Source organism: Malaclemys terrapin, chromosome 4 (assembly GCF_027887155.1).
Source record: "Malaclemys terrapin pileata isolate rMalTer1 chromosome 4, rMalTer1.hap1, whole genome shotgun sequence".
NCBI classification, from domain to species: domain Eukaryota; kingdom Metazoa; phylum Chordata; order Testudines; family Emydidae; genus Malaclemys; species Malaclemys terrapin.
This window is the reverse complement of record NC_071508.1, coordinates 88,747,742-88,770,596: the sequence shown is the minus strand read 5'-3', so window position 1 is coordinate 88,770,596 and position 22,855 is coordinate 88,747,742. Positions and strand designations below refer to the sequence as shown.

At 43.1% G+C, this 22,855-nt stretch overlaps 1 protein-coding gene across 1 annotated transcript in view; it reads left to right on the top strand.

Annotated features, from left to right (window-relative positions):
- Positions 1-22,855, top strand: part of DPF3 (double PHD fingers 3) — a 205,527-nt gene that overhangs the window by 112,575 nt on the left and 70,097 nt on the right. Inside the window, exons 4-5 of the mRNA XM_054026168.1 lie at positions 12,229-12,356; positions 18,500-18,595. Coding sequence (XP_053882143.1) covers positions 12,229-12,356; positions 18,500-18,595 — 224 coding nt within the window. The remainder of the gene's footprint in view (positions 1-12,228; positions 12,357-18,499; positions 18,596-22,855) is intronic.

Below are 22,855 nucleotides of genomic sequence, written 5' to 3'. Positions count from 1 at the left end.
GGTCTCATACATTTTGTTGCAATTTTCAAAACAAGCCTGTTGTACTTTGGCCTGAATATGCAAGGGCATGATTACACACGCTTGCTGCTATTTCATCTTATTCCCTCCCCCACTTCTTCCTTAAGACTCCTTCCTCCACCCCATCTAGTATTTTCAAGTATGCATTGCATGTACTCGCTCCAGTCCTGGTCTATTATAGTAGTATTAGATACAGCCAAATGGTATGGCTACCTAAGAGACTACCTTACACGTTATTTGCTGTTGCAACATTTGCCATCAGCTCGGACACTTTTGCTATCAGTTCCTAGATTTGATGGTCTAAAGGCTGCTGGAAGGGCTTGGAGGGGTGTCTAGGACTCCTGATTTCACTATCCTGTTGGATTGACAGAGACAGAGTCTATTGACCTTCAGGGCACAGTGTAATAGGATTGTCTATTTTTCTCTCTCTGACTTTTGCCTCAGGGTGTGTATGTAGGGGCGGAGGATGAGGGATGACTACACATTTGACTTATTTTGCAGGAGTCCATTTAGACCTGACATTGGTGAATTTAAACACATTACGTGCGGACCAAAGTGATGTTTGATTGATACATTTAATAAATAGATGAATACATTTACTTTTTAATTTTCTGGGTTGGTCCTAATGATCTAAACATCAGGTTTGAGTCAGATTCCCTAGAGAAACATACATTCAAACCCTGTCGGGGCAACTCAGCCCTTCATATTTTCGTTTGGGTTCCGTGGAATTTAATGCGAGAAGGTCTTTCAGAAAAGATCTAAAGTACTGAGCTGCTATCTGCTCTATATGGACATTGAAGATTCCAGGGAATGTTTAAAGAGTAGGAATTTTATCTTGGTGTCTTTAGCCAATATTTTGCCTTCCCCAAACTGTTATACTACATAGTGTGGCCATCTGCTGGCCTCTCACCCTTGGAGGTAGCTGCATTTTTATGGACGCTCTAGGTGTATTATAAAGTGCTATTGTGACAGAGAAAATTGTCACTGGGAATAAGAAAAGAGCTCTTGGGGAAGAAAAGTCAGCACCTTTCAATTGACTGGGCTATTTCTTCTTGTGTATTTGTTAGGGGCTCTGAGCCTGGAGCTCAGAGGGAAGGGTGGGTCATAGCTCCTCATTTCCCCAGTGTTATCCATCTGGTTTCAGATAGAAACCAGGAAGTGGATTGTAAAAAGGTTCATTCTTACCTGAAGGATGAACTCAGGTACTCATGTGGAGAAAGGTTGCTATCCTGGAATAGGAGAGGAGAAAGCCACCGGAGCCTGTTTAAGCCACTCTTATATCAGAGTGGGGTAAGGGAGGTCTTGCTTTTCCAGTTCTCTACCAGCAAGCAAACAGTTATAAAACCTGGTACATCTCTTCCAGAGATGCACAGGATGGAGCAATAGAGCATGCGGGAAGCTGAAGGCCCATTCAGGCAATGAGAAGAAAGCCAGAGAACTCTGTAAAATCAGAGGAGTCTCTGAGCAGTCAGAACTCCACGTCGTGGTGTTGGAGGGCAGGGTTACAGTCTGAGCTGGGCTTTTTTACTATTTACTGTCTAAAACCCTTTTGTTTCTTTCATTCTGAGCTCTTTTCCCTAAACCTCAATAATAAAGCCTTGGGGAAAATATTAGCATGGGGAAAGAATCTATTTGTGGTGTTGGCCCAATGTACCAGGTGACCATGGAAACTTCCGTACAGTGGGCACCTGGTGGGGTCTCTCAGTCTCTCTCATTCGTACATTCTTTTAAAAATAGATGTTCTCTCTCTGTATCCTTGTCTTCCTATTTGCCATCCTTTTTACTCCATTATCTGCCTGTGGAACAAACCACTTTTATCTGCTTCTGGTCCTCTCACCTCCCTGCCAATTTTTAAGAAGTAATTATTGCCATGTTAGCATGAGCCTGCCTACCCCAGATGGCCCATCTGTGTCCACAGCTGCCCTCGGGTTGCCCTTTTGGAAGGCATTCTGCCGCCTTTGAATGTCACCTTGTTTCCCTCTTGCTGCTTCTTGCTCCTCCTCCCCCTTGATGCACAGTCTTGCTGAACCTGCAAGCTCCCTTTCACCATCTGCATTTTCTCTGCTGCCATTAATCTTCCTGTTTTACCCATTTTGGTATAATCTACAATCTTTCTGGGGCTGCTGGAGTTTTTCATCTTCATGTGGTGGCAGAGCCGTGGATGCAGTTGTACTTTTTCCCAATGCCAGAAAGATACTTATTGGCACCTCTGGAGGAAAGTGTCAATGTTTGCATTACAAGCTTGCCTCTTTGTAATAATACGTTGCAATTACATATCTCTATCTGTCTGATGGCCTTTACCAATGTGGGAAAGTATCCTCATTCTTAGAGGTTTATCAGTTGGCTATTAAAATTTGCTATGTGTGCAAATAAAGTCCACTAAGTTTTGCACTTTCTTTTTCTTCACTGGAAAAATGGTTTAAACCTTTGCAAGCAGCTATAATAGTACTTTACACTTTATAGGCACTCTTATTTGAGTATCTGAGTGCTTTGCAAGCACTAAACAAGCCTCACCACACCCTGTGAGGTAGGTAAGGATTATCTCCATGATACAGCAGGCAGAGGGTAAGTGACTTGCCCAAGATCACACAGCAAATTAGTGGCAGGACTGGAGACAGCACCCAAGATGCTCAATTCCCTGTCCCATTTGAAATTCCTCTTGACAACCTTTCTTCCCTCTAGAGTATGTCAATTAAACTTTCTTAAAGCAATTGGTCTAGCAACAATTGCAACACTGTGACGCAGTTTGCTTATTAAGCATCCTGACTAAAATGTGGGGAATTCTCACTACAAGCTCTCTAGGGTGTCCTATGGGATATTATAGAAGTCCTGCAAAATCTCACAAGATCCCACAAATTGCCCTAGGAGAATCTAAAATTTACATTTTTTGTAGCAAACTGTAATAACACTTAGCACATCCCATTAACACTCCCACCCTTCCCTGAGAAGGTATGTAATTATATTCCCATTTAATAGATGGGGAAGCTGAGGTGTTGAGGCTGTAACTAGCTCAAGGCTATGGAGAGCATTGACACCAGAGTCAGGACTAGAATTTAGCAGCTCCTGATTCCTTGTCCATTGCTCAGAAGTCTAGATCACACCTAGCTCCACTGCACCATACTACCTGAATTACTGCCTGCTGTTACATGTAGGGATTATGCAATCTCTTTCCTCAAATACTATACTATAATTGTTACATGAGCTGATGCTGCGAAAAGGTGAATTGCATTACGTCTTGTTTTAAACTTGTATAGGATGCTATTTAAAGAGAGAGAATGAACAGCATAGACTGCAAAATTAGAACAATGGTTTCGGAGGGGAGAATAGAAGGAGAGATTACTTTAGGATTTGATGCCCTGGGGGAAGTTATCTGCTTCAGAATTTAGCCAGGTAGTGTAAATTTGAAGTCTTTGAAAAGCAGGTACAATGTGTTATATGTGACATTGATTTATATTTGTGATGAGAAATAAACGTGTAAATTACTTCTGCGACACAATCAACGGGAGGGCTATTTTTTTACTGTGATGTCTATTAGAGACTAGTCCACCATATGCTGCTTATAAAACATACAGATTAGTAATGGGGAAATTTTACAATGCTTATCCACGTTCTGAGGACTGCTACCAGTCCCTGCAACCCTATTTCTCTCCCCCTTTGTTGGTAACCTCATGCGGTGTACAATTAGGTAGGTGCTAGTGGCATCCAGGGATCCTTCCTTTGGACCCTGGGGAACTGTCTGAACATTCAAAGGCATCCTGGGGGTTTCCTGCAATTTTACCCAGAGTGTCCCATGGAATTGCACAATCCCATAGCACACACACATCCTTGCTTGCTCTCTCTCACTCTCTCTCCCCACGAGCCTAGTAGTTTTTGCAGGAAAGGAAGGGATGAAGCACTGGGATTTTCCAATCCACAGTGCTTTCTGGGGCATAAATTGAAGGAAAGCTCCAGTGGGCCTTTACATGTAGAAAGACTGTTTAGTGAGGCCCATTTTAGGGATCAGTGGGCCCCACTGATCCTTAAACTGCAGCATCCTACGGGATGGAGTATAGCCCCAGTTTGCCCCCTGAAGAGGGCCTTTATGTGAGGGAGGAAAATCCACCAATCCATTCACCCCACCCAGGGCGATGTGTTGTGAGAGGGAGATAACAGACAGACGTTGCTTCCCAAACATCTTCAAACTTTCCAGAAGGATTAGTTCAAGGACAGGTTTGCCATTCCCTAATGGTGATTTAGGACCTGATTCTTACACACAGTCCCCTTTTACATTGCCAGTGCGGTGTGAAAGGGCATTGATACACAGGAAAATCATCCTTAGATGTGAAGACATTTGGGCAAGGAGGGAACAACAATGACTTAATGCAGTAGCCTTTCACTTCCACTAGAGACCTGGCTTCTCCCAGTCTGTCTCAGATCAAAAGTGAAATGAATGTGGTGGTTTCAAACTAGTCCCCAGAAGATATTTGTTTGCATTACTAACCCACTGCACAATTCAGCACTATTGGCAGTTTCTGTTCCGGAGAGGCCCAGGACTGGGTTAGCAGGAGTTGTCATGGAGCCGGGAATGATCAGAACTGGGTGTAGATCCCAGGAGTGGAATAGAAGAGGATTACAGGTCAGGAGTGAGATGCATTGACAGAATGGAAAGGAGGTAGAGGGTAGGGTTGGAATAGCAGAGGGTACTGAGCGTCAGGATTGAAGCACAATGGCAATGCTGTTTGGGCACCCAGAGCTGGAATAACAGGGATTGCGGCTGTGCAATGGCAGAGCTGTGTGAAGGTCCAGATCTGGAATAGGAGAGAGCTGCTAGAGATCAGGATTGAGTTGCATTGGTAGAAGTGTGTAGAAGGAGGCTTGCACAGCACCTGCTGTCCCTCAGTATACCTAATTCTACTCACTGCTGTGAATCCATCCAATTCAAGAACAATAAGAAAATCACTAAACTGACCACAAATATAAAAAACAAACAAGCTAACAAAAGATGCTGTATTCACTTGTTTTGCCCAAAACAACTACAAAATCCAGCATTCAAGCAAGAGCACTGTATTCTATTTCTTCTTAAAGTATCCCCCCCCACCCCTTGCACGCTAATGCTATATTTGTGCCTTGGAGATGAGCATATGATGGATGGATGGATGCTGCTTGTCTGGGTTTTTCACCACCATTTCCCCTGGGGCACTCTGTCTGCTGGCAGGGAGCACCATCCCAAAAGATGGTATCTTTTGCAAACTCGACAGCTAACAGACAGCTTCTCTCTCTGCATATTTCCCAAAAGGAGAGCAGGCTTAATCTGGTTTTTATATGGCATATTTCATTATAATCGTTGTGACTTTCACTGTTCCCAATATGCCATGATAAATAAAAGGCTGGAGGTGGGAAACAGCAGAGGAGCTGAGGCTTCACACTCTTGTGACACTGATAGATTTTTATTTTAAAGTGACATGGGATTTAATTGCTCACTGAGCCACTGTCTTACACTTTCAGGCACATCCTGCCACATCCTGTTAATGAGCTTAGTGGCTGCATTCACCCAGTGGTAGATCTGTTTGCTGCGAATTAGGTGGCTTTTTTTGACCACCTGTGTAATTTTAAAGAGGTTGTGGCTATTAAGGCTACGTCTTTGGATTTATCTATGTTAAACAGCACTTATTGGATTCTTAATATATAGTTTCCTCTGGCGATTCTTAACTTTTAGAGAAACAGCACCAAAAACCACAAGAATCCCTGTAGCATAGTCACTGTTTGTCTAAGAGGGTTTTTGGAAGCTGGATTGCTTTTGGTTTGCACAGTAGCTGTCTCTGGCATGATGGATCATGCTGGAACTCACCCAATAAGTATCTCTGTTCCCAATTAGACCTGGAAATGGAGCTGCTTATGAGTGCACAGAGATGATGGCTCCGGTGGCAGCTGCTACCGTGGAGATGGAAATGATCCATTGTGAAACAAATACATTACATTGTCTAGAAAAAGGGAAGGTTGTTTTTAATTTGTGTTTTGAGTAGGCACTGTGAAGTTGTTTAGCCCCCAGTTCATTGTGAATTAAGTTGTACGTATTTAAAGGTGGAACGTACTGCTGTTTTGATAAAAAATGATATTTTAACCCCTCCTCCCATTTTGTAGGACCTATAAAAATGTGCTTCTCTTGGAAGTAGCAAGTTCACTAACGAACAGACCCAGGAGTGATGTTGACATGGACGATTGTTCAGATTCTGTGTAAGTGTAAGGACCTTGATACTTATACAGGTTGCTGCATTTAGCTAGTAAATAAAAATATCCATGTTAATTTAATCACTATGAAAGGGACACAGCCGAGTTAAAAATCAGTAATTTAAGTTATAATGTGTGTGTGTGTGTGTGTGTGTGTGTGTGTGTGTGTGTGTGTGTGTGTGCAATGTTTACCTGTATCACCAGTTATATCATAGTTAATTAAAATGGAAAAAAGACTTAAAATATACACGTATTTTTGTATTTTATTTAGCTTTGACATTGAAACTAGACTGGTCAAGTTTGTTTCCTGTATCTCACACAGTAGCCAGGTATTGTTGCATTTGAAATCCCAACTGTGAGGAGATTTATATATAAAGTGTATTGAAATTTCTATTTTAAAAACATGAAAACTTTTATTCATATTAGTTTTAGTAGCAGCTTTGTGGGGTAATAAAGTTGAGGTACTCTCAGACATTCTCTGAGATGTCAGAAGAAGAGGCGTTGGAGCAAACTGATAATTAAAAATAGCTACTGCTCTAAAGGATTGGAGGGCAGCAAATATTGTTACCTATATTCAATAGAAGGCTGATCTAGGGAACTACAGACCAGTAAGCCTTACATCTGTACTCGACAAATTGGTTGAAACAATAATTAAAAATAGAATAATGCAACACCTAGAAGATATGATAGGATCTGTTGTAAAGTAGAGACACCCAGGCCCTGGGAAATTAGGGTGGATACAGAAAGAGACTCAACAACTTATTTAGACTTCCAAAAGGCCTTTGAGAAGATCCTGCATAACCAAAGAAGCTAAGTGGTTATGGGGTGAGAGGCAAAGTATTGTCACCAATCAAAAACTCTCTAGGAAGGAGAAAGCTAAGAGTAGCAAAAGGCTACCAGCTGGGTGCCTCAAGGTTCTGTACTAGGTGCCTTGTTTAATATATCAGCAGTATGCAGTAGTGAGGTGGCAAAATTGTAGATGACATAAAGTTCTTTTTCAGTTGATGGTCCCTGTGTGTATTCCACGAAGATATTTGCTACATGTCTGTTGGGCTGCACTTGCGCCCTTCTCATTGTGCAGCGAACCAAGAATGTAAGGGGTGTTGTGGACCAGCCTCTTCAATTCCTGTGAGGAACTTCAAAGGGACCTAAACAAGCTAGTTGAATGGGCAACATGATCACAAATACAATTCTGTGTCCATAAATGCCAAGTAAAATGCATTAGAGGGGAAAATTTGAACTACTCGTACACCTTATAGCAGGGGTCATCAACGTTCGGCACACGGCTCGCCAGGGTAAGCACCCTGGCGGGCCGGGCCAGTTTATTTATCTGCTGAGGCGGCAGGTTCGGCCGATCGCGGCCCCCACTGGCCGCGATTCGCCGTCCCGGGCCAATGGGGGTGGCGAAAAGCGGCGTGGGCGAGTGATGTGCTGACCGCAGCTTCTCGCCGCCCCCATTGGCCCGGGACGGCGAACCGCGACCAGTGGGGGCCGCGATCGGCCGAACCTGCCGCGTCAGCAGGTAAATAAACTGGCCCGGCCCGCCAGGGTGCTTACCCTGGCGAGCCACGTGCCAAATGTTGCCGACCCCTGCCTTATAGGGTTCTAAATGAACTCAGAAAAGGGACCTGGACATCATTGCAGACAGCTCAAAGCTGACCTCTTCTCAGTGTGCAGCTGTGGTCAAAAAGCAAATAAGATGTTAGGATGCATAAGGAATGAGATGGTGAATAATATGGAGACTATTATCACGCCTTTACATAAATCAGCTGTGCAACCTGATCTGAAATACTGTGTGCAGTACTGATCCATCTCTAAAGGGTATTGCAGAATGAGAAGGGGTTCAGAGAAGAGCAATGAGAATAAGAGGTATGGGAAAATTTTCACATGAAGAGAAATTGGAAAGATTGTTTACCACAGAAAGGAGGTAAATAAAAAGGGGATGTGTTAGAAGTATATAAAATAATGACTGGTATAGGGAGCTTCTGTTCTCTCTATCTCATAATACAATGAAATAAAAGGTGGAAAAGTTAAAACCAATAAAAAGGAAATAATTTTTCACACCAGGTGTAATTAAACTGTGGAACTCACTGTCACTGGAGGGTGTTGAGGCCAAGAACTTAACTAGATTCAGAAAGGGACTGGACATTTATATGGATAACAAGAATATCCAGAGTTGTCATGATAACAAATATTTTGGAAGGGATATTAAACTTCATATATCAGGGCTTAACTATTAGGGATCAGGATGACACCTGATGTGGGGGGCGGATTATCCCACATCTCCCTACTGTGGGGTCCTTACACCTTCCTCTGAAGCATCTGGTGCTGGCTACTGTCAGAGAAAGGATATGGGACTAGATGGATCTCAGTTTCTGTGTTTGTAAGGCCCTTACTTTTCCCACAAAACCTAAATTTGGGGCCTAAATCTGCTTGTCAGTATCTCTTCAGGTAGGGCTACAGGAAAAAAACTGCAGTTTGACAACCTTTATTGAAAATTCCTGTAGAATTTAACAGGAAGGAAACCATTAGGGTTTAATAGAAATTATTCTACAAACCTGATAGTATTTAACAGAGAATAAAATCTTTTCTACAGACTGATTTGAACCATCTTTCAGAATTCTGCAGCTGCCTTGTAATTCTCTATTATATTGTCTAGGCGGGTTCAAAAAGCCTGATCACTTTCTATTACATTCTCTATAGGACACTTTCTTAAGGGTGTGAAAGGACAAAATGATACGAGGAAAGGAATTTTCTTTTGTGATTCTCTGCATTTTGCCACGTCTTTCAGCTCTAGGCTTTCCACCACAACTACAATAAAATATACCTTGTAGTGCAACCACACAGGCTGGGTAACCAAGTTGGGACTGGAAAACCGGGGCATTAGCAGTTGAAGTCCCAGTCCAACCTGTGCTTTTATAAAGGTTTCTCCTTCATCCTTGTTATGTAGCTTCCCCCTCCCCCTCCGGCCCTGTACATCTGCTGTGTTATACTGACTATCCATCTTCCAGAAGGATTGAGCTGAGCTCCTTTCAGAGCTCTTTTTAAGGTCAACTCATTTATCACGAAGGTGTTAATGTTGGATGATATGAGGCTTCATTTCCTCCCCACCTCCCTGTCCCCAGTGTGGACCAACTCCCTCTTTCTGTCTCGACGTGCTCCATGCATGAGTCAGTGAACAGTTTGATTGCTAAGATGGCCCTGAAATGTGAAGCTAGGAAAGTACTAAAAGAGGAGAGAAAGCAGTGGTATAGTGGTTAGTGCACAGGACTGGGAGTCAGGTGTCTTGGGTTCTTTTTCCATATCTCCTGCTCCCTCCCTACGTGCTCTCACACAAGTCATTTAAATTCTCTGTGCTTCAGTCTCCCCATTTGTAAAGGGGGTAATAATACCTACCTCGCAGGGGGATGGAAAGTTTAAAAATTTAAACGTGCTCTGAGATCCTAAGATGGGAAGTACTGTAGGAGGGCTGAGTATTAGTTGCAGTAGCAAGTAGCAGCACCACAGCAAACAAGTGTGTTTTTAGAAGGCAGCTGACCTCCTTGCCCTTAAAGCCCTGCATTTTCCATGTTAGGTTTAATTTTAAATTTCTCTGTAACATACAGATCCTACATTGTGTTCCTGGTTTAAGATTTAATATGGATTTTGTTTGACTCCCTCCTCCATTCCCTATTCTAATGCATTTGTTTGCTGAGTGTATCAGAAGCCAGAGACAGATGTAGCTTGTCAGCATGAAGACATGTGTGTTACTGATGCCCTTGAGTTTGCTTGAAGCTTCACCTTCACTTGCAAAATGTCTGATGACCAGCTGCAGTTTTCAGTCCCATGAGGTCCCAAAACCAATATTAATGCCCTTTTGCACCCCAGCACAGAAACTGAAATCAAATCAAGACCATAGGGAGACGTTATTATAGAGGTGCTTGAGCGACTCCATAGTTAAGGCTGTGTTGAAGTTTGCGTTTGAATCAGGACTAAAATCCCTCTCTTCCACTCTGAAATATCTGAATTTAGTCTCCAAATTTAACTCACCTTTCATGGACCAACTGAATAAGGAAGAGGAGAGGGAGGGAGGGAGGGACCAGAAACTCATACAGGGAATTTCAAGCTGACCCCCTCTCCCACATTTAAGGGATCAGCTTGAAATTCCCTGTATGAGTTTCTGGTCCCTCCCTCCCTCTCCTCTTCCTTATTCAGTTGGTCCATGAAAGGTGAGTTTAAGGGATCAGTTTCCCTCTTTTTACACCTCAAGCATCACAGGAGAGAACCTGCATCATAAGCAGTGAAACCTGGTAGAAGGTGGTCCAGTGGTGGGAGCAGGTTGAGAACTCCATTCTGAGAAATCCCGACGGAATAGCTTGGCCTTTCCTTTGATGAGAAGTTGTTAACTCAGTATTCCAGCTTCCATTCTGAGAGTCATTCTGGGAAAGTTTCCTCTGGACAATTACCCCTGCCGCCAAGGTCTGGGGGTTCTGCTTGGCTTGTACTCTGATAGTTTTTGCTGTGGCTACTACCCACATTCTGTGGTCCATTGGTTGAGGGTAAGTCATGCAGTTAGCTAATGTCCCCTCTCTCAAATAAATTTGAGAGAGTACTTTGCAAATCGCTTATCCTCCACTTTGGCTCAGGGAACCCCACATCTTTTCATGGCTTTGGGGTCCCTGTCAGACAGACAGCTGCCATTCTCCAGGGGCAAATGGTTCCCCAAGAAGTAATTACACACCTCTGCACCAAATGATGATAATTCATTATTTGTTTTGTGGTAGTACCTACGGGTCACAATTTCAGTGTGCTAGGCACTGTGCCAACACATAACAAAAAGACAGTCCCTGCTCTGAAGATCTTACAGTCTAAGTATATGACAAGAGATAGGAGGTGGATACAACAATGAGATGAGGGGGTACACAGTGAGATGAAAGACTGGGACACAGCAGTGAAACCAGGACATCAGATACTGATTTGTAAAACATCAGCCATGGTTCCTAGTTCCTTCCCAAATATATTTGCCTGGAAAGAGGACCCTATCCTGGAAGAGAAGGAGGGAGGCTTGAGAAGGGTGGCTGTGGCAATGAGGGTGCCCCATAAAAAGAGGCTACAGTGGGATTATGCTGGTCAAACTCCTATGTAAATGGAATAGGAGATGGAATTCTTCCCTGCATGTATTTTAACACCCATGCTGTATTTTCCTGACTGCGGTACTTGTTTCACAATCCAGTGATAGCCATCCAAAACTAGCATATTGTCAGCTCTTTCATCTGTGTGCCATGTTGCATCAAGCTTCCTCATTAATCCCCGTGTTTTTTTAATGGGGGCACATGCTCCAGGCAATGGGAGAACTAGAGTTAGGGTCCTCCTCACAAGGGCCTGATTCTGCAATCCTTACTTACACCAAGTAATATTTACTCATGTAAGTAGTCCCATTGAAGTCCATGCGAGGGTTGTAGACTCTGGGCCTAAATAAGAAAAGTGGGGATCAATATTTGGTTGCACATTATTTTTATTAATTCTCAGCAATCTCTCACTGTATGATCTCTCTTTTCCCTCTTTCCTACCCCTGGAATGTCTGGTTCTTGGCCCCTGATGTAAAATGATCCTGTACACAACTGAGTGTCGTGAACTGTGCCAAATATATATATACATTTCCTGGTTTTTGGGAGAGGACCTTAATATTTTTAGCTACCTGCTCTAGAAAACTATGTGGCTTTTCTTCCCATTTGGAGTATGGGGAGTTCATGTAAAAGAAAATGTTTTTTGTTTTTATTCCCCTACAAGATAATATGTCCAGCCTTCCTTTGTTGCAACCCAACATAGCAAATTGAAAAGGTTCCAGAGCTTCAGCAAGCTAGAAATGAATTTCCTGTTTAGAGGTTAACTAAAGTACTTCTCCCTCTTCTTTAGGATGGGAATAGGGTTAAGAGCCAGGCAACCTGCTACCTATCCTCTTGCTCCCTCCACTGTGCAGTTGTGCACAGGCAATAGACTTAATCTCTTTGTTTTGTTTCTCAGAAGTTGATCTGCCTTTGAAGAAGGATGGGTTCACATCAGAGGGAACCACACTGGAAGCCTTGCTGCGCGGGGAAGGGATTGAGAAAAAAGTGGATACTAAAGAGGAAGACACTATACAGGAAATCCAGGTAAAAAGGAGCATTTATGTTGGCTGCACCATATGTCTCCATACTGGGACAGCAAGGCTGGCTTTAAGATTTTACCTTTCATTCTCCAAACCCAAACCATTTGTATCTTTTGCAATTTGTGTCTTTGTGTCAGAATGCTGTATTAATGCATAGTGATATCATACCCGTGTGCCACAGAATGTCATGAAACCCTGACACTACGTTGTGATGCTCAAAATAAATTCAGAATGTTGTATAACTATCCAGTAAAAGTGTCACAAGAATTGGGACTGCCTGCCAAGTTCTTGATGGCTTGCAACCCAAACATGGCAGCATTGTACTTGTGAGATTATCAGCTACGGCGACTGACTAGTGGAGAGAGATGAGTCCAAACCATAAACTGGATCTCAACAGCCTCAAGCTTTGGGAGAGTTCAGATTTTGATCTTAAATTGGGCCCATAGCTTAGGGTTACCATATTTAAAAAATAAAAAAAGAGGACACTCCACGGGCCCTAGCCCCGCCCCTTTCCCACTCCAACCCCGCCCCTTTCCCACCCCCGGCCCCGCCCCAACTCCGCCTTTTCCCTGCCCCTTCCCCAAAGTCCCCGCCCTAACTCCCCCTCCTCCCTCCCAGCCACGCAAAAAGGGCTGCCCGAGCGCTACCGGCTTCACGGTTTGCCGGGCAGCCTCCAGACCCTGCGCCCCCGGCCGGCGCTTCCCCAGCGCAGCTGGAGCCCGGGAGGGGAAGCGCCCAGCTGGGGGCGCAGGGTCTGGAGGCTGCCCGGCAAACCATGAAGCCGGTAGCACTCGGGCTTCGGGCAGCCCCTATGCCTCCGGACCCTGCGCCCCCGGCCGGGCACTTCTCCTCCCCGGCTCCAGCTGCTCTGCTCCTCCCTGGACTCAGACTTCGGCTCTGTTTAAGAGCCAAGCTGCCCGAGCCAGCGCTACCAGCTTTGGGCAGCCCCCATGCCTCCGGACCCCAGCCGCTGGCTGGGCACTTCTCCTCCCCAGCTCCAGCTGCTCTGCTCCAGCGGTGCAGGGTCCGGAGGCACGGGGGCTGCCCGAAGCTGATAGCGCTGGCTCGGGCAGCTTGGCTCTTAAACAGAGCCGAAGTCTGAGTCCGGGGAGGAGCAGAGCAGCCGCGGGAGAGGAAGTGCCCGGCTGGTATTTTTCCCGGACATGTTCGGCTTTTTGGCAATTCCCCCCGGACGGGGATTTGATTGCCGAAAAGCCGGACAGGTCCGGGAAAAACCGGACGGATGGTAACCCTACCATAGCTACTGATTTAAAAAAGAAGAAGGTGGCACTGGTCAGTCTGTTTTCTTTGTCCAAACAGAATGTCTGAAAGCAAATAGCATAAATGTTTTTTAAAATTCTTTCATCTTTAATAATCCCAGTTATTATTAGTAACACAGGCAGGGAAAACTTTATTTGTATCTTGCCATTATCCCTTTAAATATTAAATAATAAGGATTGCCTTTACCAATATTAAAAGTAAAAACTAGTTGCTGGTCTCTGGTATAGCTAAAATCCTGCTAATCTAAGGGACTACTGGAAGAGTTGTATGCAATGTTCAAAATGAAATCTTTGACTCTGGACAGTTTTGTTGAGGTTTTCAAACCTTTCAGGGAAGTAGAGGCAAATTTTGAATGAGCTGAAGGCAGCGTTCTGAATTAACTTACACCGATCTATGGTTTCTAGTGTAAATCACGTGAAACCAGCAAAACTTGGTGATTTTGGCTGAGATTCAAGTGTTGGGGTTCGTTCCTGAAAGTTGAAGCAAAACTCAAGTATGTGGCCCAACAGAGATCAAAACTGAAAATCATGAGCATCAAATCTGCATAGCTCTGGCGTCCAGTCCTGCAGCCCTTATGCTTGCGAGCAGCCCCACTGAAAGTTCACCTATGTAAAGGCTGCAGGATTAGAGCTACTAGTGACACATGTAAGGAAACATTGTACATATACATGTCTATATTTGCAAAAGTGACTTGCGATTTTGTAAGCCTCAGTTTTGGAGTGCCCAGCTTGGGACACAATAAAGGGACCTGATTTTTCAAAAGACAGATGCTCTGCACCTTGGTGCATCCAAAATGTAGGTATTGATTTTTAACCTGTTTTACATCCCTTTAAATGAGAATCTTCTTTTCTGTGGGATGGAAAATTGCCAAAGGGGAAGCATTCCATGTTCACAATGAGGTCTATGTGAAAGGCCTCCTTTGCCTCCCCCTTTCTGATTCTAATAAATTCAAAGCCCTAAAGACTCTATTACAGCAGCTTCCAAGGTCACAAGAAGTCATGGTGCAGCATCTTTATGAGTGCCTTTGGATGCTGCTGTGCAATCTGAGCTCCCAAGTTATCCCCGGCATCAGCCTGAGGAAAGAGACTTCAGAGACAGCGGAATTGACAGCAGTCTTGGCATCACTGCATTACAAAGTGGGGAGGGGAGAAATGTCTGTACAAGGAGCCTTCAGCTGTACCCTCTGAGCTGTGACCTGTCTTATGGATGCCGGTTTCATCACGGAGCTGATGTGAGAGGCTTTCCTGGCTGCTGTTTCCTGTGCAAGTGCAGCTTTGTTGGATTCAGTCTGCACAACAATTACTTTAACCGTAGTTCACTTTCAGCAGGTGATAGGGATGGTTGGACAATTGGAGGACAAGATCATCATTAGTTCTTTGTGCCCGTGCAGAGGTGTAAGGGAGGATAGAGTGTGTGTATGTGCAAGTTCCCTCTTACTCCTCTGCATAGGCTACACATTCTGCTAGTCTAGCTTGGGAAGGTCCAGAAGGAAGCAGTCTCTGTGGGGCTGCTGCTACTCCTCCTCCTCCCATGCAGGTGGGGGAGGGTGGACAGAGTCATAATTCCCTCCTTGGTCCCAGCTGGGAACTGCCCTTAACTATGGGCTGAGAGTAAACTTTCACACTAGCCCTTAATGTGGATTGGGAGAAAAGCAGGGACTCATTGCTTACCTGCATTGAAATATGGTGAATTGGAAGAGTGTTTTGGAAGGACAGAGTAGGAAAATAATAGATATTTTGCTAAAAAAAGAATAAGGATTGCCCCTCTTAAATAGGTGCAGTCACTATGGGCCAGATGTTCATCTGCTAGTTACATGAATTGAGATTTGGCCCCATGTGAGATCACTGTTGAACCAATGCCTCAAGTGGGGTGAAAACGGCATCATCTTTTGGACTAGGCTTAAACCAGAGTCTTTGATCAGTCATTAAAAGTTGACCTGGCATTTTCCACAAGAATTAGAAGCATTACCTGGCATCCTGGCCATGCTCACATCCAGTTAATTGGTTTGCCTACTTTAAATTTGCCCTGCATTTTCAACTGGAGAAAGTATTCTACACTATCCCTCCTTAACACTGTTGTGTATTGTTGCTGGTGCAGAATGGAGTTGCTGGAGTTGAAAGGCACTGTGAAAATTGAAGATGTTATAAGTAGTTTTCCAATTTTCTTACATAGCATTTATCTCTTCAGGAACAAAAATTCTTCAGGCGTCCCGTGGACTTTAAAAGTATGAAGTCGCCCCTACCAATATATGTAACTCTGTGAATTTTGAAAGAATAATTATAAGTGGTGATGGCAGTCACTTAATGTTTCCTCCTTCCAGGAACTAAAATTATGGGAGAAGACCAGGACTCACAATAGTTTGAGCCCATAAATAACCCCCTGAGGCGTTAAAAAAGAGAGAAACTTAAATCCCAAACCCTACAAATATTAGACTTCCCACCAAACTCTATAAGTTATTTAAACTTTTTTAAGGGACACCATGACAGATATAGCAATTTCTTGCATATCCTTGGGAGACATTATTAAATTAAGTTTAAGTATCTTTGGTGTCCATTATATTAAATGCAAAGTTTGTGTATTATTGTGAGGCCTGGGAGTTCAAAGGACTGTACTGAAAATATGCAAGCAAAAAAAGGACTTTTGGGACAGTAACTGTGAAGTGGATTTCCTGGGGGATGCCTAGGGAGAGCTTAAGGTCAATTCCCCAGTTCTGGTTATGCAAAAACCCGGTCTTTTGAAGCTATGCCCTGAAGAGAGGGTGATTGCTAATTACCTGGTCTCGGAGACTGGAGAGTAAAGGCCCAAGCTGTATAAAGAAACAGCTGAACTGCTCTGCCTGGGTTCTGGTTCTGAATCTGATACAATTATGATCTTGTAACCACGGAGAAAACCCAGTTGTGGGTTTTGAAGGACTGACACCTAGCAGAGCCCTTGTTAGAGTTGGGGGGTGATCTCTGGTAAGTTTTTTAGCATGCGTGCAGGTTCTTTTGTTTTTAATATGTTTCTCTGTAATGCTTTCACTTTAAGAATAAATGTGCTTGCTTAGAAAGAGCTATGTGGTAACATATAACTGTGGGCAACACAGGAGTGAGTGAGATGCAGGTCTCTGCCCAAGAGAGGTGATGGCTGGGAGCCGGGACCCTAGAAGTGGTGCCCTTGGTGGACCAGGGAGGGGGAATAAAGGTGGAATAGCCCTGAAACTGTGACAGATATTGTCCAATATCTTGGCTCAAAAATTTAAATGGATAAGATTATAATAATATGGTGCAGGTGTTCCGCCAGATTCTAAATCCCTTGTCAGTGAAATCTCTCTGCGTATTCTCTCCCAGCACTCCCAGCAGTCAATGCCTAAGGTACACAAGGCTCAAAACTAATGTGTTCTGCTCCTATTCTCCCTCTGCTGGCTCTGTAGCAGCTTTTAACTAATAATGATCTGGGAGACTGGATAGGTCAGAATTTGGTAACAGATTACAAATCCTTTCCATCACCTCTAACTCATTGGTTTGAATCCATTTCATGGCTGAATGATGTTGCCACTCAAGACTTAGTGGAGGCCTGTCTGACTGGAGCGAGGGGTTTCAGACCAGCTCCTAAAGAATAGGCACCCACATCATGACTGACACTGGGTGGACCCTTGTTTGCTCTCTTAGCAGAGATGTTAAGGACTGAGTGGGTTATGAGGATTGAATAATCCTTTCACCTCAGCAGGAGTTTGCTCCATCTCAGTATTGTGGGGAACCTTGCACTGTCACTGCCTGTGCTATATCTGCTTTGTGGATGCTTCCAGAGCTACCAAATGGGACACTTTTCCCCAAGCATGGAATTCACAAAAACAGTAAAAATTAACAAATCCCAGGCACAATTCTGTGAGGTGATGCGCAACTGCTACTCCCATTGACTTCAGTGGGAACTACATTTGCTCAGCACTTTTTAGGATCAGGACCCCTTATTTCCAGAGCTGTATAGCTACTTACGGTACTGGTCCCCCAAAAGGATATTAATTTCAAGGGCCATTAGAAATGCAGAAAATGAATGTTTCACTAAATGGGAAAAATTGTAGACTACTAGGGAAAGAAATGTTGATTTACAGCTTCTAAGAGTTAATTTCAGAAGAGAAACTCCACGACCCCACTCACACCCCCATAGACTGTGTCTTGCTAGGGTCCTGGGATGTCAGCCTTCAGACTGGTATTTCTCGGGAACCATTTCCCTGAGAAAATGAGGGTTGGTGAGGGAGGAACTCTCTAACTCAGGGGTCGGCAACCTTTCAGAAGTGCTGTGCCGAGTCTTCATTTATTCACTCTAATTTAAGGTTTCGCGTGCCAGTAATACATTTTAACGTTTTTAGAAGGTCTCTTTCTATAAGTCTATAATATATAACTAAACTATTGTTGTATGTAAAGTAAATAAGGTTTTTAAAATGTTTAAGAAGCTTCATTTAAAATTAAATTAAAATGCAGAGCCCCCCGGACCGGTGGCTAGGACCCGGGCAGTGTGAGTGCCACTGAAAATCAGCTAGTGTGCCGCCTTTGGCACATGTGCCAGAGGTTGCCTACCCCTGCTCTAACTTTTGAGGGTGTTGACTGGAAGGAATTGTGGATGCTTGGATATGATTCTGGTATTAGAGAATTAGTACACTTGTAATTTTAATAATCCTTTTAGACCTCTTGTTTGCATGTTGTATCCATTTTTGTCTGTCTTCACCTCTGAAATCTCTTTGGGCAGGGACTGTATCTCTCTTTGTGTTTGAAGAGCACATTTTGGGCATTATCACAATCTCAATTGTAAATAATAATTGACCTTGTGTGTCTTCTAGCAAACAATAGTCTTTTCTTCTAAAAATGATTGTTTATTTTTTCCCTATAGAGAGTTTTGGAAAATGATGAAAATGCTGATGAAGTGAATGAGGAAGAGGAATTAGAAGAAGATATTCCAAAAAGAAAGAACAGGCCCAGAGGACGGGTAGGTTGGGAATCTATGGGAGAGGAAAGAAGGGAAGCAAACCTCTAGTCTCATATTCTCAGTTGGTTTCTCTCTCTCTCTCTCTCTCTCTCTCTCTCACACACACACACACACACACACACACACACACAGAGATATGCTGAAGTGATATCCATGTGGTAAACTGAGGAATGACACAGTCAGTGGTTTTTATGTTTTCACATGTTTTTAGTTTATTTCTGCCTATTACTAAGAAATAAGACTGTTGGGAGACTTAGAAGATGGAGCAAATTTATTATAGTGATGAATTTTTATTTTTAAAATAAAATCTAATAATGATGATTATTATTATCCTGTTATTACAATCCCCCGACCTTGAAATGCCATACCTTACTAAAAAGATAAATGCAAAAAATATTTACAGTCCCATAAGCCAAAACAAAGTCATCTTTGATTTTCTGTTTTTTTGTTTAACTATTTAAATACATTTCTGTATGTTCTTCAAAGATAAAGCCAGCAGTGAAAGTTTGTTGTAGCACTCTAAGGGTGAAATTCTTGCACAATAGAAATCAATGTCAAAATTCTCCTTAATTTAAATGGGGCAGGATTTCACTCTCAGGAGACAACATTCCCATAGTTTCCTATCGTGTCCTCTCACAGATCCAGCAGTAAGTCAGCTAAGTAACAAGGTCACAATTTTAAAACATGGAGTCAAAATTTTCAAATGTAAATCCCTAAAGCTAGCCCCCTAAATGAAAGCGAACATGATTCTCAGAGGCGCTGGGCACTTGCATCTGTCATTGACTGCAGTGGGAACTGCAAGGGCACATAATCTCTGAACATGCCTTTTGGTGTGCTTGGTGGATATTTTGAGATAAAAAACAGATAAAAAAAAATAAGAAGAGCTGTTTGAAACCTCACTCATAACGTGCTTGTGCAAACCCTCTGTTGTTCCATTATTTCAACTTCCTGCTCTTGTTCACTTTTGTGCTAAGACTATTTAAATAAAGGTCAAAATATTTTTTTTAATAATTGGAAAAGTGTATTTTTTCACTCTCTTCATTATCAAAAATGGCTGAACAGTTTGGCTGAATCTTTCTTTAATATTTTCTAAAATTTAGCCTTAAACAGAGCCAGAAAAGTGTGAGTTTCAGAAAATGATATGAACTAGTAACCAAAAACAGGGGTTAGAATGGATACACGAATACAACCTTAACTATAGCTATCACTAATACTTCAGCCACATGGGCCTTTCCTAATAAACTTCCTGTCACGGAATTTGGGCATGCCTGTCACTGGAAGTGAAGGACCAAATGGATAGCAAAGAAGATATTCAGGTTGTGCAAGGAGAATTATATTTCCTGGCATTCATTTCCATGCATCCTCAAAATTGAGGAGACTTGAAAGCTGAACCCGAGAAAGGACTGCACTTTGTTGCCTAGAAAGGAGGGATGGGGTATTGTTAAAGGATGGTAGACTACAGGGGAGGACATCCTGAAGAAAACTAGATTCTGCAAAGTTTGGCCCAGAAACCTCTTGGCATTTGGAGAACAAATGAGGACTGAAGGCATTGACACAGGATTAATGCAGCACAATTATTGCTCTGAACATTCCAAATTCTATGTGTCCCTTTCTTTTCCTACAGCATGATTTTATTTTTAATTCTGGACCCTACATCTGTCCCTCTGGCTACTCTCTCTGTTTGGCTCCATTAAGCTGCTTCAAATCTGCTCTGTTGAGGCTTCCAGGCTTCATACATCAAGCATCCCAGTCCCTGCTGCATGCCGGCAGGGGAATGAAGGCAGCTGTGGATGACTGAATCCAACAGATTGAAGCCCTGACAGCATGAACGTGGCATTCAGTTTTGTGCCCCTGGGGTGACTGCCTGGTTTTCTGGCCCCCTAAGGCTAGGTCTGAAATAATGGAATTGCTAGTAAAGAGACTGAAGGCCAAGGAGATGGATTCACACAGAGAGAGGTTTTTAGAATCTTTGTTGGATGGAGAAAATGTGCAAGAAGCTGGGACATGAAGTTTGTTAAAAAATATAAAAGCAATGCAGCTGCACATGTACAGTACAAGTGCTCTTCAAGTACTTACTGGGGGGGGCATTTTCAAAAATGCCAAAGGGGTTTAGGAGCCACACCCTATTGAAAGATACTGACTTGATCTGAAAATCTCCCCATGTTCGATTTATCAAGAAGAGTATATGTGGTCGCATCATGAATGCTTTGCACTTGTATTTCTGTAAAGAATAGTTAGAAGGGAAACAGCTGGCTGTGAAATGCTAAGCAATGGATCTTAAATTGCCATTCTACTCTGAAAAGTGACTATATTAAAATGATGCCACCTTACTCCACAGATCTGCTCTATGTGTGTCTTCAGAGTTATACTGCTAACTAGTGACAAAAATAAGTCTTTGCTGCTCTTTTATTCCTCTTAGCCCTACAGAACCAATGCCCCTAGCCCGGGGGTTGGATTCTAGTCTGTCAATCAACAGAATTGTTTAAGGTCCCATCAGTTACACCTGTGCTAACCCACAGAAGAAAATGGGGTTGCACAGGTGTCACTAAGGGCCTGATTTGGCTTGTGCTGAGAGAAGGAAAGAACCCAAGCTTACTCTCAGAGCCTCGGGTGAGTTTGCAGAGCTGGCAGTCAGGAAAAAAGATCTTTTATTTGTAAACTGAGCACTGAAACGGATATTGAATCACTGAGAGACAATGAACATGGTTCGCATAAAGCAATTTTTACAGAATCACTTTTCAGGGTGGACACACCCTTTAATTTATTCTTACAAAGCTTGCCTCTTGCATGCACATCAGCTTCCTTAAAGATTGTGTTTGTAGTTACTATGAGGAGTTTGTGCACCCCTGCATTTCATTTGATTTACGTTTGACTCACTTGAAGAGATCACACACTGGCCAGAATGTAGTGCCCTGCTTTGAAGTCTGTTTGCAGGAGGCAAAACTGTACTGATCATACCTAACAGCATCCACCCAGTCACAAATTTATCCCTTTCCTCCAAGATTGCAATAAAGATAGGCTTATTCCTACTCCAGCCAAGTGGTTAAGAGGCTTTCTTGGGTTTGTTCTGGAGACCTGAGCAACCCAATGGGATGGGGTTCATTTTAACCTGTGCAGTTTATGTAAGCCCCTCTTTTCATCATCTCCCAATGATATGTTAGTGTAAAACTGTCCCTCGTACCTTGTCTTCAGACCAATGATGGAATACAGCTCCGTTAACGAGAGTGCTGTTCAGTGTACATCGAGGAGATGCAAGGGTTAGCCCATAGAGCCCTTTAGTATTTGGAACACTAATACTATTTTCTACATCTCTGCATCATCTTCAGTTCTACCTGCTAATGCTGCTTCAATTTCATATTCTCTCAAACAAAAAGCAAAGGGATTCAGAGCAGTTAGCTCTAGGAGGGAAAGTAGGAGCCAAGGACTTATCTATTGGGAAGACTGAAACAATTGAGGTGTGTTGCCTTTGCCTGGGGACTCAGTGGCTCAGAGTATTAGGAAAAGGCTGTGTTACCCTTCTCCCTTGATATCACTAGTTCAAATAGAGATCAGGTCCAAAGTTAGTATCATTTAAAGACTGTCCATTGGCCTACATAAAATAATTTGGGGGGCTGGGTTCAGTTCCCAATATCCACATCACAACCACCACCATTGTAACTGGTGCCCAAGTTGGCATTCTCAGCTGAGAATGGTGAAGATTGAATGGCATTAACACTGAACCCCATTCTTATTCCTGGTGTTCAGATCGCACTGATGCACATATGCAGGGCAGCACTTTATGGATAAACCAAGGACCTCAGTCTCCTGGGCTGTTGGGCTAGCACCTTTCACCAGCACAAGATGTATTTTAAAAATATTAAAAGGAAAGAATCATACTCATTCCTCATAATATTATGAGCCTGTTTTCAGGCTGATTTCACAGTAGTGTTACTTCTAGCCACAGATGGATTCATGCCCTCCCATTCATTCATTGATTAGGCTCAATACTTGAACACCACCTGCTGTGACTTGACTGAAATATGCAGTGGCAGTGAGGCAGGAATCATTATAGTGCTGTGACTAATCAGGTAGGGATATCTATTCTAAGGGAGCTCTGCCACATTGAAAGCTCAATAAATATACAGTGTGTTTTAGGAAAAGGCAGAACCCCAGTAATCTGGTTACAATGATGTAACTCTACTGAAGTCAAAGATACATTTAGTCCATAGTTTATACTGGTTGGGGCAAGTTGAAAGTTGTGAGGGGCACCAGAATGGCATT